Raw genomic sequence first — 18,612 nt, 5'->3', positions numbered from 1 at the left:
TTAGGAACAAAATATAAAGCTGAATAATAAAAATTGTATTATGGTGGATACTTTTCCTAAGGCTATCTATCACAATCAACTAAAATTATTGATCACCAGAAAGAGTGTCATTATTCTGCTGGTATAATTGTAATGCTCATAGCAAGATAGACTTTTTACTGTGTTTGTGCATTGTTTTAATGTGGATTTTGTATTGGGAAAATTGCTCATATATGCAACAAAACTATTTTCTCTCAGCTTGCAGAATTTTGACATTTTTTTCTTATTTGTGTATTTTCATTATTCTCATGCTAAACATGAATAAATTCTAAAACTAAATTCACATTATCAACAGGAATTCTAGGCCCATCAGGTCTCCTTCTAGCAAGGAATGTTACTTTTACCTTTGTTACATTCTCTGCAAAACTTATCGGTAACATACTTTCAGAAAATGCCAGCCAATAAACTACACTAAAATAATTTTCTTTATAAAAGCACAGTGATCTTTGGCATCGTTCACTATTTTCAAAGCCATAAAAGAACAGATAACAAATATATGACTCACAAATTATCAATTATGAAAAATAATCTGGTTCAGAAAGCTGCACTAATGCAAAAAGATGGATCACTTGTCACAAACCAATAAAGGCTATTGTTTGTGAATCCAATATTTGATTGTATCATTTATGTTGGGCAACTTAAAATGATTTTTAAACCACATTACTTTTTGAAAAAAAAATTGTTATAAAGGTGAATGTGGGGGTTTGGGGGGAGAAGAAACCAGATGTGTAATCTGTCATCCTTGAAACAATTTATATTCTTACATTGAGTCCAGCCTACAAATCTAAATCGCAAAGACCTGGTCAGCGAGGAGGGATGCATTAGAAAGAACCCTACTGTGTTCCAGAAAATGGACAGAAGCAGGAAGGTTAGTAGACTTTGACTATCCTTCCTTTTCCTGTGCCATTCCACTGGTTGAAAATTTGCAGCCTGGATGCTTCATTATGCAGGGAAGTTTAAACTCTGTGTTCCTTAAGCTAACTGTGGTTTGTTACACTTCTTATGAAGGTACCTGCTTTTGCTTCTTTTATTTTGTATTACACAGAGGAAAGCACAATGAGGCTACCAAGCTTAGAAAACCTGCATGACCAATTCTCTTCCAGACTGTTTCACATTCGTAATTTTATAACAAAGGTCAAGAGGTACAATTCTCACCAAGAAGAGCATCTGTGTGCGTTACTGGGGCCAGAAATGTCCCATATGGTGTTATCCAAGGGCCACTTGAATGCTCTACCTGCTGTCTGATATTCCAGTTACAACCATTTACACCTGCTTGTAAGTAAGGGTTTGGATGGCTAAGAAAATCAGAAATACTTTGCCCACAAGGCCAGTGATAAAATGCACATATGTTATCTGGAGGTGGTCCATTCCCACTCCTAGACAACAGATTTGACCATCAGATGATACAGGGCACAGGTGAGTTTCAGTGACAACATAATGGCAGACACAGGCAGAGCGTAACAGGGACCATAATGCAGACAATGGGAGTAATCCCAGGATAATGATGTGCCCAGATGGGTATCTGATGGGGAGAATGGAAAATGGTGAAAGAAGGGATGGGTTTAAGGGTAGAAAGGTCATCACATCCTAGAGACATTATTGCACCATGGGCCTTTACCATAGAGTTCTCCTCTCCTTACTCAGTGAAGAAACACTAGAAATTCTGAAATAAATAGAAAAAGGGAGAGCTCAAGGGCCTAGTTACATATGCTAAAACATAGTAAGAAAATTAAGTATTAAACTCTGGCTCAACCCCTAACAGCCCTGGCTTGTTTGAGGTAGGGGTCATGAATTTTGCTTAAAGCGGGGCTCATGAATGCTCTTGGATATATTCCTACTTGGACTCAGAAAAGAAGTGAAAATGAGGTTGGGGTAATGGACATAATTGAGTAACTATCCAATTATGGCAACTGCTAACTAATGAAGACCTATTACAACTAAGTTTTTAATAGAAAATGCGCTAATTGACTATGTTGGAACTCAGAACAAGCATATGGCTAAGATGTTTGATTACCTAGTCTGGTTCCATGTCAGTGATCAACTATAACACTGTAAAAATAAGGGTTTCTATGACAACTACTGAGCTTGCTGACTAAGGTGTGGGTGACCAACTTGAGGGATGAGTTTCTCCAAATCATGTATCTTCCATTAGTCCCACACTGTGTGACCTGGAGGCTCACCAGCCAGAGTGTGTTTTCTCTTGTCCCTTCCTCAAAACATCCATCTTGCTCTCAGCCGTGGCAAAGCTTAAATTAGACTCTTGCGTGAAGAATAGAGCATAGTATTTATTTTTTAATCAGAAAGGGTATATAAAGCTATACATTTAATCTGCTTATAAAAGTGAAACAAGTCAACACAGTCCACCTAGGTCTGAGTCTAGCGTTCAACCTCAGGAGTGATTATAATGATTTCTGAAGTTTCTGGAGAGGGCCAGTCTCGAAGTCAAAGACAGCCTGTACAGCAACTTTCAGGAGATGGGTATTTCATCCTCCATAATTTTAGACAAAAACTTTCTTTTCCAATGTCATTCTAAACTAAAATTCAAAACAGGTGTTTGATGCTAAGGCTGTAACCAAAATATTCCCCCTTATAGCCTGCAATTCCGATAAGACTTCCCTCGGAAATATAATGGTTACATAGCCCTTGTATGGCTTTAACAAACCCCTATTTTCTTCTTTCTGCACCATACAATGTGCAGTCTATTTGCACCCATTCAGGACTAAATTACAGATAAAGTTACAGCAAATTTGTTTTCTCAAAAAAGCAGTCAGCCCTAATATCCCTTGAGTAATAAAAGCCTTGTCTTTCATTCAGAACTAGAACTGGCATAATTTTCTCCAAGAAACAAACTCCTACTTCCTGCGACAATGGACCTGTTCTTAAAATTCTGAATGGGATACAGCTCAATTTGCAGGTGTTCAGGTATAAAGGTAAAAGGGCATTTGACCCCCCAGCTGGCAACTGTTGCTGTGGTAGGTAACTTCATTCTCCTAGTTGTATCATTCTATTAGATAAGCTGCCAGAGTTTTCAGCTCTGAATTACAGAGGCAGGCTCAAGTGAATCAATAATTTATACAGATATATCTCATTCATTCTGATGGTATAAAGATACATACTAACAGCCTGCTGCAGCCACAGAACAAAGCCAGCGAGACATTATTTAAAAAGAAAGAGAGAACAAGGAACCTGTTTATCTATGTGAGCAAAAACATTACGTAATAATGACCTCATGGCTTATTAATTTTATTTTTCAACTGTTTTAACAAATACTGTGATGAGATAAATAAGCCTTTTATGAATCTCAATAAGGTTGCTCTGGCGATCATTAAGCTAACATTTCAAACTTTCAGATTGATTTTAAAATAGAATGATGTTTAACATAGCAATATAATACAAATCGCTTGAAAAGATTCGCTCACTTAAGAAGTTTACATTAACTAGCTTAACTAAATCTCTCAAATATTTTATTACTGAATTTCAGTACAAAATTACTTTTTAAAAGATGAGAATCAAATACATTTAGGGACTGTACACTAAGACTATTGTTAATATAGCCATATGCTGTTAATTATTACCTGGGGACAATTACATAGTGTTTTATTCACTAATACTATGACATTTTTATTAACTCATATTTCCTGTGCTAACAGTGGTGCATTAAACAAGTTATAAATAAGAGGGCAGCAAATATTAAAAATGTCTACTTTAAAATTCTTCAATCATGTTAAAGGGAATCTGAGCTCCTCTCAAGGAAAACAGTACTAAAACCAGTGTGGTTACAATATAAATTAATAATCAATAGCCTAGCTGGCTTGAATAATATTTTTGTAAGTTCCTGTTGTCTTGTCCTTAAGGATGAAGGGAATTCATGATCTAAAACATGATAAAAATCTCTCCTAGCAACTTTAATTATAAACAGTGACTGTTACTTGACAGATTTGAAAATTTATTTGAGGATAAGATGCATTAGAATGGGTGCCTTGCCCATTCTATTTCTTTTAGTTCAAGGCCGGACACATGTCTGGCTTGAACACATGAACCGATCATATTCAGAGCTGGTTTAGGAAGACTGCGCAAAACTAATCAGGGCAATAGATCCAAAGAGAAGGAGGGTAGCAATTAGAGATAATACTCAGGTACCCTATTTTCCTCCACATGGAGAAATTTCCCTTCTTTTCCAAGGAAACCCCTTAGGAAGTAGGGCAGACAATAAAAGTCTGAAAGAAAAGAAAGTGCGCATAGGAAAGACAAAGAGAACGAGAGCGAGAGCGAAAGCGAGCGAGACAGGGAGGGAGGGAGAGAGAGAGAGAGAAAGAGAGAGAGAGAGAGAGAGAGAGAGAGAGAGAGACCAACGCTGTGGTCTCTACCTAGAGTCCTTTAGCCTTTCGGTGTTATGCTCTGGGGCTGCCTGATGCAATCAGTTAACATTTCTGGCCTTCCAAGAAAATATAGCTTGTCCCTTAAAAGTAGAGAGAAGAAGGAGAAATAATGGAGTGTCCCATTTCTGACAGTCAAGAGGGAGAGTAGAGAAATGTTCCCACACTGATCTCATTAAGATGATGAGAATAATGAGTGTGAATCTTATGTATGAATCTCACAGTAGGTAGAGGAGGGCATAAATATATCCCACATTCACCCTTTTATGATGCCTGATATACTACATTTATTCTCAGCTTCATCTGATACTACTGTTGGGGGTTTCTGTTACAATATTACAGCTTTAACTTCCAGTTTTGCTGCTGAAGTCATCTGAGTCAGTCATTCAACACAGCTTTATTGAGTGTGCATGAAAACGGGGAAGATCTGTTAATGGAACTGAAATACATCTCAAGCAGAACAGCCTGAATTTATCTCCTGTCACTGGTTGTAATAATGGATTAAAAATACTGAAAAATGGCATTTTTCAGTTTGCAATCTATTTTTTTCCTAGTTCCTTAAACTTAGGTTAAACATTCTAGTCAACTGGAAATAGAACCCAGGTATTATTTAACGTCTCCCGCATATTTTTGGAGGAAGACTCATGCATTTTTAGCAAACACTGATGAGAAATTTTTCCTTGTGATTTATTTCCCTTTCTTAGGTCCAGTATAGGATATTTCCAAATAATAATTTTAAGTTAAATCATTTTCTCAAGATGGATACAAATTTTGAAAGGTTACAACAGCTCTCAGAAACAAAAACCTGTGTTGTTGTGGTCTTATGTATTATTCAAGCCTAAATGATCCAAGGGCCCTCATACTTAAGGACTTCAAAGCATTTCATATAGATGATTTCATTTAGCTTTCTTCACTCCGGTAACTCTAATAGCAATAAATTGGTGCACCAAATTTATAGCAAACGATACCTCACATAATTTATGTAACAAAGTGGACAACACCCTACAAATTCTAATAGTATCTTAACATATGCCCAAATTATTATTAATTCAGTACTTCTACCACTTTGTAAAGGAATATACGCTTCCATTCTTTTGCTTAATTATATGCTAGAAAAGTTTTGATCTATGTAATTTTAAAGGAAATTTAGGATTAAAGCAAAACAATGAAACTGGATCACCAGTTTTCCTAGATAATTCACAATACATACATTTTTTCCTGGCATTTATTCAGTCTAATGGAAATTTAGGCCATGGACAGGTTCATCTCAGCTACCATTAAATCAATATGGATCAATATAGATGGTTTAAACTGTTTAAGCAACTCATGAAAGTATGTTTGAAACCTGGGAAATATATTCTTAATGAGTCTACATTTACTTTCGGGAATAAGTAATTTATACTACTTAGAGGCCAAATGACATTTCTTTGCTTGTCTAAAATGTACCTCACTTAAATACACAGTGAACTTTTTGTGTCCTTTATTACTATATACACATCTCTGCAGTGTTTGGGGGAGCTGTAATGTGATGTGATCGCAACTAATAGAGAAGTTCATCAGAAGATAAGATACGCACTTATTACTTGAACTGCAGGAATAATACTAAGCAAAGTGAGCACAGATTTACTATTTTGAATAGGCAGTTCCAGCCCTTTCGATCAACACATTCCTTAATAGGGAATACCAAGAACTGGGAGTCTAATTTTACATGCTTAGAACTCTACAGGACAATGTCACTTGGTTTTCCTTAATTAAGGACAACTTGACTTATAAACTTCGGAACAGAGATTCTCTCCCTCTCTCCCCCTCTTCTTCTCTTCTCAATGCTGCTGTCTTTGAAGCGTCCATTACCAACAATTGGGGGAGAAGAAGAGTCAGTGCCTCGGTAAGTTCCTCTCCCTTAGAGCACTTTAATTTCCTCTACTGTAAAATGATCTCTAAGCTCCCTTCCAACTGTAACATTCTATGAATTCATCTGCACCCTTAAAAGCCTACACAATCTCCACCTTTGTAGACCCCTTGCCTTTGCCATGAGGAAGGTGCTTTATCCTGAGGTAGGATTGGGCTAGGTGTGTTCCTGGCATCCTGAGCACCAAGCCATGATGGCATTGAATTTACTTCCTACATGTGATATTTCCATTCTACAGCTAGTACTCTATGAAGGGATCGATAGGCTTTGTGAATGGCTCTATGTCGGTATTTATGATATTGACACTGTGGGGAAATGCATTCCAAGGTTTAAGCAGCTGTCTTACAAAACAGACTTTTACATCTTGTTTGGAGGTTGTGAATCTATATGAAAAAATATGTAGTTTTAACTACATATCAACCAAGATTTAGGACTTAGAAATAAAACTGTGGTAGGAGGCTCATATTCTGAGAATTTAAAAAATAAAGGAAACAGTGCACACCCAAACTAGTAGAACCTTGGTTAAAGGTCTCTCTTAAAAATACCAGCCTCCTGGTTGAGGCATGCAATAGTCTCTTGCAATGGAAAAACCAAACTCGATTTAAAATAATTTAAACAAAACCAGATAAGTTTTCAATATTGCTGCCTAACTAGAAAAAGTGACCTCAGCTATCTGAACTTCTATATTTATGAATTAATTTTCTCTGAGTAGCAGCCATTACTTTACTAATATCACTTCAAAATATAACACCTCTTATATGCAACCTCAGCATAATAATTTGTGGATAATTAATGGACTACTTGTAGCCTTGGCAATCTCTCATTTTAAATGAAATCCAAAAGATTTCTCTCAGGAAAATAGTATTTAATTCACCAACATTTTGTGACAAAATTGGATGATATATTCTTGTTTCAAACATGTAAGTATTGCCTGCAGTCTTCTTGGCAGAAACTGTAAAGATGCTAACTATGGAAAATGCAGCTGAATTATTTGTATACAGCTAACTAGAATATAAAACATCATATATTTACTTATTATTGATAAATTACAACAGTGAAAGTTTTTTGATTCCTTTGGGGAACTGAGTAACCAGCCACAAAGAATAGCCAGTAGAACGTGTATCTTCCCTGTTTTAAATGACTTTCCTATTCCACAACCCTTTTTCCTTCCCTTCCAATGAAAATCTAATAGGTAATCAAGCCTAATAAAGCATGCTTTTATATCTCTAACATAACGATATTCACTTAGGAATATAAAGACTATCTATTAGTCATAACTATAGTACAATGTATGGACAAAACCCATCTAACCTTCATAATGATAGAGGTTATATTACTTAGGCCAGAATTAATATTCACCCCACTTCTCCATTTCAGTGAAGCACAACAATGTACCCTTGGAATCGGTGTAGAGAAGAAAACGCTCATATAGGTTTTCATAAAGGGAAGATTCAATTCTTCAATCTCTGTGAAGCCAAACAAAATCTGTCCTTTCATTGGACTCCAATGTAGTCAGTAATTTTGTATAGAGATCACTAATTCTTTCTCCAGACTGATTACCTATGGGAATAATTTGCATTGTATGCAAACTACCAAAAATCTAAACTAGACTTTACCACCAAGAGCATGAAAGTAAACATAGTTAAGCTCACATTAAACTTGATCTAGAGCATGAATTCTCAACAGGGTTGAGATGGCACCCAAGGGGGTAAAAATTGGTTCTTGGGGGAGAGCAAAAAGAATCTTAGGTATCACAATGATTTGTGGCCCTTCAAAGCTCAACATTCCCTGAGAAAAATCTTATTCCTTAGTATTTCATTTGTCTCATTAAAGTAAATGAAAAGCTTCCCCTTAGAGAGGTGAATATGAGAAAAACAGAGAAACACTGATTTAAAACAAAATAAAAGCCAAGCTTTGTCTCTAAAATCTTTTTTCCCACCCTTAAAATCAGGGTTGCCTTTCATTTTTATCTAAATATCTGTTTACACTTTGATGTGATTTCTATCTTTCCTTGCTTCTTAGCTTTTCTCTGATTTTCTCTTCATTACTTCCCTTTGAGCCAGTGGCTGATGACTGGTGCAAACACGAGAAATGGTCACTCTTTCATCTTCCCTCTGTTACTGATCTCTAATGTTACCACTTGCTGAGTATTGGATCTCTGTCATCACAGCAAAATAGAGGACGCAACACAGTGTCATAACTCACACACCTACTATGGCAGGAGTGACTACTGCATCTATAGTCGATTCTGACTGTAATGTTAAAACGTGGTAAAATGATGGCAAGAAAAAAGGCAATGAAAATCTTCCTTAACAGCATTTCAGGTTAGTTTCTCACTTGGTACATTAACTCTAATACACCACAATTCTAAGGTATATCTTCATAATTGGTCAAAATAGAAAAATCAGACAATAGAAAGCATTCTACTCCTTATTTCTTAATATTTACCCAATACAAAGGGGCATGAAAACATGTGGAGAGTGAAGTCACTGTCTAAAGTATATTAATGACTGCATTGCTGTTGTAATTTACAATCTTTCAGAAGAGTTATTACTCTTACTTTACAGAATTTTACTAAAATAAATTATACAATTATCTCATTCATTTAAATTTTCTCCTTTGAAAAACACTTTACAGAATAATATTTTGCAATGGAATATGGCTTGCTGTTTTGCTTAGAATGCATGTGCCTAACAATTTAAATTGAAGCTAGGGGGTGGAAAATTTTTCAGAGGACAAGAACACTGGTTTAGGAATCTGAGGACAGATAGTGAGACACCTCTGATTTCATTATTTTATAATTTTTGATCCTTAGTCAACTGAGTTGTAAAATCTGGATGCAACATATTTTTTAAGGGTCTCATAAAGGTTTTGAGGCTGTAACTACCTGATACATAATACAAGGAGGCTGCCTGGGGAAATGGTACAGCAGCCATACAGCCAGAAGGAGACCACAATGAGGCACTGGTGTCACCCCAACTTTCATTGCACATATCATTAAGGTTCATGAGAAGGCTAATTCCTAGATTCAATATGGTATCATTGTTATGCTGACGATACCTGCAGTTTATGTTTGATTATAATATAGCACAACAGTACTGTACTTGAGAAAAAGTGAAATAACTCGATTTTCCTCAAATCACCCACAGAAGAAAACGTCTCCAGATTATAGCATCTTACTACTTCCTGCTTTAGAGAACAAAGGAGGGAGAGTAGAAATAATAGATAATGTGTGTGATGTGTTATAAGAATTAAATTCTTCTTGTTGAAAATATAAAATAAAATTTAAGAGGAGTAAGCTTTTCAGAGAGTGGTAGACTCTGTGCCTTATGTTATTATCTCCCTCCAAAGAGCAGGAGCCCCTTTTGCTGACATTATTAAAATAAACAAAAAAGGGTATTGGCACCATTTAAAGAAAGCTAAGCGCTGATTTGAGGAAGTGCTGCATTGGTATATGTAACAGCCACAAAAATAAAACAAAAAGATTATACATTTAAATAGACCTACAAACTGAGCTAGAGCATCACTCCTCAAGGATTGGAGAAATCTAGTCAAAATGCTTTGTTTCATTAACATCTGATTTTAGCTAATTGTGATCAATCCTAAAACTCAACTCACTTCTAAACTGTGGTCTTTGGGGGGGCTTTTACACAGTTGCAAGAATTTATATGCAACACTTTTCGGAAGGTACCACTTACAAAAAAACAATTTTTTCATAGGCCACTGCTTGAAAAAAATTTTCCTTCCATGGAATTCAGATAAATTTGGAAAAAATGTATACATCAACTTAAAGTGCCAGCAGGTTCATATGAATTGGGCACACAATCTATTTACTGAAAAGAAAAATATAGTACTAGAATCTTCTAAGTGTCAATACTCTTTGACTTTGTAAAAGGAATTTTAGGCAACTAGGAGGTATACAATATTCTAAATCAATGAAACTCTGTATAGACTTTCTTTTTTTCTCACACATTTGTGAAAGAAATGTTTAACGTACCTTTAAAATTTGTGTAAATTAAATTGGAAGTATTGTTTATAAATTTAGTAAGTCCTTATGTCAGAGGAAAGCATCTATAAAGAAGGGTGGGCAAAAGGTCTTGGAAGTTTAGATTTACATAATTCCAGGAAAATTCAAGAATACAAGGATAGGACCATCAGTTATAGATCATTCTGCTTTAGTACTTGTTTCTTTGGTTTTCAGGGGTCCTTCTATTTTGCTGTTGTGGGGAAAGTAACAAAAATTACATCTGGAACATTTCCATTTTTTTCTGCTGGCACTAAAAGAATATGGTAGCAACAACAACAAAAGCTTCTGTAAAAATCATTTGAAAATTGCTAGAAACCTGAATCATAATCTTGTTGGTGTGGTATTACTGATGTCTCACACTCTTTAAAATAGAAATTTCTGTTGAAATTTAAAATTACCTTCCATATGTCCGGTACAATCACCCTCTTTTGTTCAGTGATATGAAGGCTAGTAAGACTTGAATCTAAACTACAGGTGAGATGGACATGTCTTTGTTTTCACATTAACATTTCTTCTTAAGCGATGCTCCCTTTTTAGTCCTTGAACATGAAGGTCACTTAAAATGTCCTTATTGTTTGTAATAACTTTTAGAAAAATCCATATGTTGTTTAATAGCAGCAGGCTTTCTACACAGGAAGTACTTGATAAGGTTTCCTTGGGAGCCTATTGTCTTCAGATCATTGTACTATATTCCCATCGCCTCTGCAAGTTCAGTTCCTCCTTTGCTTGTGCTTCCTCCATTTTTTTTTTTTTTAAATCATTTGGCTACACAGAGCTGTCTCATGTCATTCTTTGCATACATCATCACTGTTTTTTCTCTTTGCCTGCATAATGGCCCAGCTTTTCTGAGAGTCGCTGTTGTCCAGAGTGTGATCCTTTACTAAAATGGGGATTGAATGAAGGTGGAGCTCAAATTATCTAGGAGCAAAGGAAAACCAGGCATTTGAAAACGACCTAGAAAGGAACGAGTAATGAACCAGAGTGGCCTCAATGAATTGCTGTAGAGGGAATTCTCAGTTTTGACACAAAAGGAATGCCTGGATACCAAGGAAAACCTAGGGGGAGAATCTCGGTAGGAAGCCTGCCTCATCGGCTGGTCAGCCCGGAGGGCTGAAGCCAGTAGCTCTCCAGATAGGAACAGAAACACATGTATTTTATGAGTAACAGTTAAGCATTCAAACATGCTGTTTTGGAACACAAGGTACTTTGAGGAGTTGACATCCCTTCGTAATTCATGCTCATTGTTCCTCTAAGTAAAATATGTGTCTCCCTTTAGTTATTCTGCTAGGAACTGTACTTTAAAGGCAAGAGGACATTTTTGATAATGCACATCTTAAACTTTTCATTAAACTACCAAATTTAAATTCTACCTTTTTGTGCACTCTGACATTTTTGTCTGGCATTTTCATTAATTTTGCGACATACATAAATGTAGCTGAAATGTTAACTGATCAATACTTTGTCTCTCTCATGTAGCACTAGCGTTCCATTCCCTAAGGACCACACAGCAGAACAGAAATTAAATGTGTAAAATATCAAATGTTAATGTTAAACACAGCGGCACTTACTGTATAACGACAGAAAAGGCTAAAACAATTCCAAATGGACAGATGGTACCACAAATTATCTACAATCCCATTTAAGGATTAAAGTTTGTCCTGTAAAATAATTCTTTGACGCACACTGAAGTGTGTCCTTTTTACTGATAGCCCGGTTGTCCAATTATTTTTGTGCTCATTACAGTGAGAAATGACAGTACTGAAAAGAAAGAGAGAATGTACACTTTTTTTTTCCCATGTTGCACCCACTGACATCCACAAGAACACAAATGTCTAGTCAAGAGCCTGATGAAAATTAGGCCCAATTTATGAGACACTTCCACGTCTACAATAGATGAATCCCAAAGACAAGCGGTTGTGCATTCCACATCACATACGTCTGTGTTTGCTCTTAAGCATACAATATTCATAGTAAAATTTAGAAACCTAATTCCTAGCACACAACAATAAGGACATTCATTCCCGGGAATGTGTTTGCTTATATTTCATCCATCACCTTACAGGCCGATTTCCACTTCTAATACTGTAAGCCAGCTTTGAACCTTCCACAGAGCACACAGGTAGCACATAAAGAAGCCAGGGCAGCTCTCCCCCTGCATTTCACATACTCCCCATTTTAACTGACATAGGGACAAAATTATTATTTTTCCATTTTAATTTCATTATTCTACATTTATTTTTGGATAGTAAATTAGAAAAGAAAAATAAAATGGAATAGAAAAAAGGCACTTAAACATAAAGTTTACTGATCTGGGCCTAAAACCAAGTGGCATAATGGTACAAATGCATGTGCTCCATGTGAGGCAGCTGCATTTATGAAAAAGTGGGCCAAGTGGAACCAATATTATAATAATAGACCCGTGATCCATCAACAGGGAATGATGGGAACAATATGTTTGTAACAATGGGGTGCTGCTCATAGCTTCTCCTAATGGAAAGCAGTTCTTTTCAAAAAACTGGCCTAAAAAAGGCTCTGGTTATGCAATAAGATCTTTGAAACATTTCATTTTTAAATACATCATTGAATATCTATAAGATGAATAAAAATCCTACAACAGTTCTTTTTTCCCAAATCGTTATGATATTAAGATTACAAGGTACATATTTTAAAAGCTCTTTTGAAAAGGAAATAATATCCATGTGGCTTGGGGCAAGGTACTTAACTTGTCTGGGCCTCAGCTTCTCCCTCTGTATATCAGGAAAATAATAGTATCTACCTCATAATAAGGTTGTTGGGAATATTAAATTTATTAATGCATGAAAAGCACTTTCCTGCTTTAGTGCCTGAAAAAGTTCTTTGGCACATAGATATGTAATAAATGTTAGTTGTTATTATTACTATATAAGGATCTTTTTATATCAGAATTTAATCTGAGACTAAAATAGATGACTGAGAGAGGATTATGAAATAGTTTAAAATTCAAATGGAAGGTACAGGAAAAATGGCTACAAAGCATTAAGCTATGTCTATCATCATTTAATAGCTAGCTTTATTAGAGCAAACCCTTATTTATATGGTATCATTGAAGAAAGTTTCTCCACATAAGAAAAAAATTTCAGACTGACTGACTGGATCATTGGTTGGTCTATCGATTTAGATAGTCATTTATATTGGGAGCCTACTAACGCTAGATACACTGCAGGTGATGCTAGAGTCCCAGGTGAAAAAGGCAGGGTCCCCATTCTCCTGGAACTCCTAGTTCAGGTCCAGATAAATGAAGCTGGCTTTTGTTTTCATTGTTTTAATAACATTCAATGGAATGTAATTCAGTGCTTCTTTTATTTTTTTCAATAAAACCATTAATATTTTTGTTTCTTCTCAAAAGTACTGTTAATGTGCATTCACATTGTAGTTTTTGGTCTCTTTTTTCACCATCAGTGTCAGGAGTCCCTTTTCCTACCTTTATTGTGGCCTCCCCCACCCCCCTTATTTTGAAAGCATCTTTCATTCAGCTTGTGTTTTGTAGGACCCAGTCTGTTAGAAACTGACCACCAGCTAAGAGAGAGAATAGTACATTTCTTCCCCAGTGAATTTTGACTCCCTTCCAGTGAAATTACTCAAGTACCATCATGTACATGCAGCTAAGTTTCTCAGAGTTTCACTGTCTGGTTTATTTTTCAATCAGAAAGAAATTGTGAAAAAAAGTCTGCCATCTTGAATTCATTTTACATGAGTGACCTCTAGAAGCCAGATGAAGTTTATGAAGACTTACACACATTGTAATGCTAAATTGCTCAAAATGAAGGTTCCTGAACAAATGATATAATTATATAGGTTTCTCTGTTTTCAAATTTCACATATAGCTGTGAGGAATGACTTTGGGAGGAGTGAATCAAAGATGGCAGCATGACATTTTCAGTAGAATATTATTGTGTCTCCTAAAAGGCCCCTGGAACCTGGAAGTAGTGGCATAAAATACACACAGAAACTCAATATCATTTTTTCCTCATTAACATCAAAGTGCCTCTATGATGCTGAAAAATAATAATAAAGTTTGTTTAACAGTACTCCAATGTATTTATTATGTGAAAGAGCTAAATACAAGAATATTGAAAGAGGCAGATTTTCTTTTCTAAAACTTAATGATGATGACAGTCACTTTCTTTAAGGAGACAACGACATGTCTATGGGAAGCAGGCTGCTTAACTTTCTGGTAACTTACAACACAAAGGGACATATACACTCTTTGTTCCATGTGCTCAGACATTAATGAAAGTCCCATACAAGGCCTGAGAGGAGGACAGAGCTCAAAGTACTAAACAGATGTGCATACACTCATTTGAATGGTAATACTAAAATGTTGATTTGTTACTATAATTAAAACTCTTCTTGTAAGCTCCTTATAATAAAGTCATATTCTGAGAAACCGGTAACTATAAGGAAGCATAAGGTACTCATATTCTAACAAATATGACAATAAAATAGAAGATTTCAAAAGAACGACTCCACTTAAACTTCAAACCGAAACCCTGAATAAGCAAAAATAATGTGAGAGCAGAAAATCCCAGCTGAAGCTCAGAGGAAAGTATTCTTTCAGATTTTCTAGCTTTGCAAGTTGGTCTCATCAGCAGTTTTTAAATAACCAAAGTAAAAGGCTACAAGATGAACATTGTCAGAGGACTATTTGGATCTATCAAACTCTCACTCATGCGTTTTTAAAAGCTGGAAATCTCAGAAATAATAAAATGTGCCTTAAATAGGTCACATCCACTTCCAACTGATTCACATATTAAAGTATTACCAACTAGCATTCTACTGCCCAAGATTTTCATATTTTGAAAGAATATCTACAGGACAAATAAAATTAAAATGAAGATGGTCAAGATTATTATTATTTTTTAATGCTAAGGACTTTTCTTGGCTCTGCTATTGGGATTTGGAATTATGCAATATGTAAAGTTTTACATTTTAACTGTCACAGAGAAAATTATACATTGGCTGAGATGTCTTATATTCCGGAAATCTGAGGCGGGGATGTATTCTTGGACTCAGACCCTGAACAATCCATCAGGTTCCTGCCCACGGCAAATCTGCCCAGTCAAGTCTCAAAATAGAAGTTTAAAATGGCCACATCAACATAACTGTAACTATTGCCACAGAAACATGCAGCTATGATTACTGAATTTAATGAATAATAATGTAAGTAATACAGTATGATCATACCACAAAAGCAGCGAGGCTCCTTGCGGGTGAATCCCAGTCAAAGCAACTATTAATGTAGTATGCAGCATTTACGAGCACCATGACACAACGCTTCATTCTGATAAAGTTTCTTAGTAGCAGCTATAGGAAAATGAAAGTATTATTAGAATTTGCAAGACTAAAACCCATCAGATATGCTACAAAATTCTTCAAGTTTAGTGTGATTTAAAATGGATTCAGAAAGTTAATAAAGTTGTAAGAATATACCAAGCAATTTGGCTCACAAGTTAGAAGAAAAGAAGTATCTCTAAGAAGGTGAAAAGAACTAAGTTATAAGTGCAATTTCTTAGTTAAATATATTTGCATAAATAATACTATCATGCAAATTGGGCTACCTCTATTCAAAAGAAAAAAACAATCTCCAACAGTTCAAAAACATTTTTTTGCCACTTAGAATACTGGGAACCTTAAATATATTTAAGAATTCTGAAGTCCTGTGCTTTTAAAATGCTTTAAATGCTTTAATTTCAAGATATTTCAAAGTGAAATGGATAACTGGGGATGGTTTTATTTAGGGCCTTAGGGAAAAACCTGTCAAGTACTGCTTTATTATAGAAAAGTAACATTTTTTTCACCATTTCAGTAGGATTCTCCCTTTCTTACTATCATAGTCTCATTCTCTCTCTCTCTTTTCCCTCTTCGTCTCTCTATCTCCCTCCTTCCCACAATAAATTTCACCCACATTTTCTCATTACTTTTTCATAATTTTGGATTTAGGGAAAAATGTATGACAAGTACTTTACAAAATCTGTTACTTAAAAAGGTATATGACAAACTATTATATACAAAATAAGCTACAAAGATATATCGTACTACACAAGGAATATAGTCAATATTTTATAAGAACGACAAATGGAACAAACCTTTAAAAATTGGGAATCACTATACTGTACACTTGTAACATATAATACTGTACATCAACTACACCTCAATAAAAAAAAAGAGATAGAAAAGCTACAGATATTGAACAAGAAAAAAAAGTATATGAGAATTGAAATAATTTAAATTTAAAATTTTAAATTAAGGCATGACTGCAGCTGTAAGAAAAACAGCCCGTGCTCTAGATATAGGTTCAAAAAATTACATACAGCTATGTTAATAATTAGAGTAATATGTCTGCAGGTTAATATTTTGCTACTTCCAAGTACACTTCAAGGCCCATCTGGTATTTTAAAGGAGCTATGTAAAGTTAACCGGGGTCATATAGAAAAAATAACGTATATATGTGTACATATAGATGCACATACATGCATACCAGTTTAAACAAGGTAAAATTTCTTTCAGGGAAAGTAAAAAGTGTCTCTATTTGTTTCCTTCTTGGCCCCTGATCACCTTACTTTAAGTGCTACTTTTATAACTTTTAACTATAACTGTGGAAATATGTAATCTGTATTTCTGTTCAGATAGGTATTACATTTGTAACTCATGCATTGTCTTTAAACAACTAAAGATTGCACTGTTTATGGTGAAGTGATTGGATTAAAACCAAAATATTTTTGGTCTTCTAATAACACAGGAAATTATTAAAGATTTTAACACACACAAATGAGTTCTGTAAACTTTATAACCTCAAATACATTTGATTTTAGCTGTGTTATTTGGAAGTAAACAATTTTTAAAAGGAGTAGCTTAATACTCTTTTCTTAACTTGTTATCAAATTGAATTTAAAACTACAAGTCTAATTACGAGATATCAAGCATAATTTAAAATTTCTTCATGATATAAAAATCAGGGTTCCTGATTTTCTATTTTCTTAGCTAAAAATGCCAATAATAGTTCACTTCTAAAAGATCATAGTTAAAATCTAATTAAGAGGAAGGCTTCCCTTAAAAGATAGAGCCCCCTCTCTCGTGGATTAGAGGGAAGAACTTTATACTGGGCTCACTTTACAGACACCTGCATCATACCTGTGGGTGGTCTGGACATATATTTGAGCCTCAGCTTTTGGTGTTCTCATTTACACATTCCATGGCAATCAAATTGTATTTTATGTTCAAAATGATCATTCTTCTGCTAACGCATGAACACATATCCATTCTATGCAGAGCCTACAGTATCCCCTTTCCTTTCTGACCACCCCCATCCAACTTACTAGTTTGGTATTGTCCTTGTTTGATCTTTTAAGGAAAGGAAGGGAAAAGAGAAAAAGAAAGAAGAAAAGAAAGAGCCATTTCACATCAGTAGATGATCAAAAATTCCATAGTCTTCCCCCCTCCTTACCTCCAAAGTTTATTTGAATTTACATAGATGTTTTACAGATATAATCAAGTCTTCCCAGAGGGATTAATCTTTCCTTGCTTTTTACCTGTTTAGAGAGTCTGTTTTCCTCTTCAATGTACTTCTGTTCTTTGGGTATTAATGTTCGTAAGCTGGCTTTCACCTATACATCAACATATGTGTCTGTTATGGAGTAATATAGTACAAATGTTTACAAGTTTTTCACGCAGTTCAATTTGCAATAATTTCGAAAGTTTCAAAGTCCTGGCTGCTGTGCTCATAAAATATAAATGTATACAGTTGCACATGCATGCGCTTCCATTTCTGACGCCGGCAGGCAGCGACCAGAGCACAGCCACAGCGGCAGCCGCCAGCTATAACAGAAAGTGTGGGTGTGCCAGGCAGTGGCAGAAGCGTATTCTCCAGGATACATCAAGGTTTAGAGAAAATGAGGAATGACAGAAATTCTCTACAAATCAGGAACAAAAGCTTTCATGAAACTGAACTCTTTAGCAGTACAAAAAAGCCAAAGTTAAGACTTACAGCATTAAAAATCACATCTATTTCAAGATAGATGACCCCCTTTGTTGGCCCTGTCAGCTGCTTGTTTTTCAAGACGTAGGCTTTCTGTTCACCATTTTGAATCTGCGGGAAAAGGACATGACAGCCGTCTGTCTCGCGGTCTCCACTGAATACACTCCCTCAGTGACCTTTGACCCCCAGCTGCTGAAACTGACAGAGAACCCAAAACAACTGTGGCAATTCTGACAAGTACCTGTTC

The 18,612-nt window shown here is 35.5% G+C and overlaps 1 protein-coding gene across 15 annotated transcripts in view; it reads right to left on the bottom strand.

The window, feature by feature from the left end:
• Nucleotides 1-18,612, bottom strand: part of MCTP1 (multiple C2 and transmembrane domain containing 1) — a 543,328-nt gene that overhangs the window by 148,326 nt on the left and 376,390 nt on the right. For 12 of the 15 annotated variants that reach the window (XR_007476708.1, XM_049708425.1, XM_049708421.1 and 9 more), the window contains 3 exons: nt 18,375-18,476; nt 17,920-17,994; nt 15,575-15,694 (listed from right to left, as the gene is read on the bottom strand). Coding sequence is in view for 14 of the 15 variants with exons in the window: in XM_049708425.1 (XP_049564382.1) it covers nt 15,575-15,694; nt 17,920-17,994; nt 18,375-18,476 (297 nt within the window). In the remaining variant the exon portion in view is untranslated. Of the gene's footprint in view, nt 1-15,568; nt 15,695-17,919; nt 17,995-18,374; nt 18,477-18,612 lie in introns of those variants that run through there. The other 3 variants (XM_049708419.1, XM_049708423.1, XM_049708428.1) reach the window with 2 other exon arrangements.

This window comes from Orcinus orca, chromosome 3, assembly GCF_937001465.1.
Source record: "Orcinus orca chromosome 3, mOrcOrc1.1, whole genome shotgun sequence".
NCBI lineage: Eukaryota > Metazoa > Chordata > Mammalia > Artiodactyla > Delphinidae > Orcinus > Orcinus orca.
The sequence above is the reverse complement of the archived record's forward strand: the minus strand, read 5'-3'. Positions and strand labels throughout refer to the sequence as shown.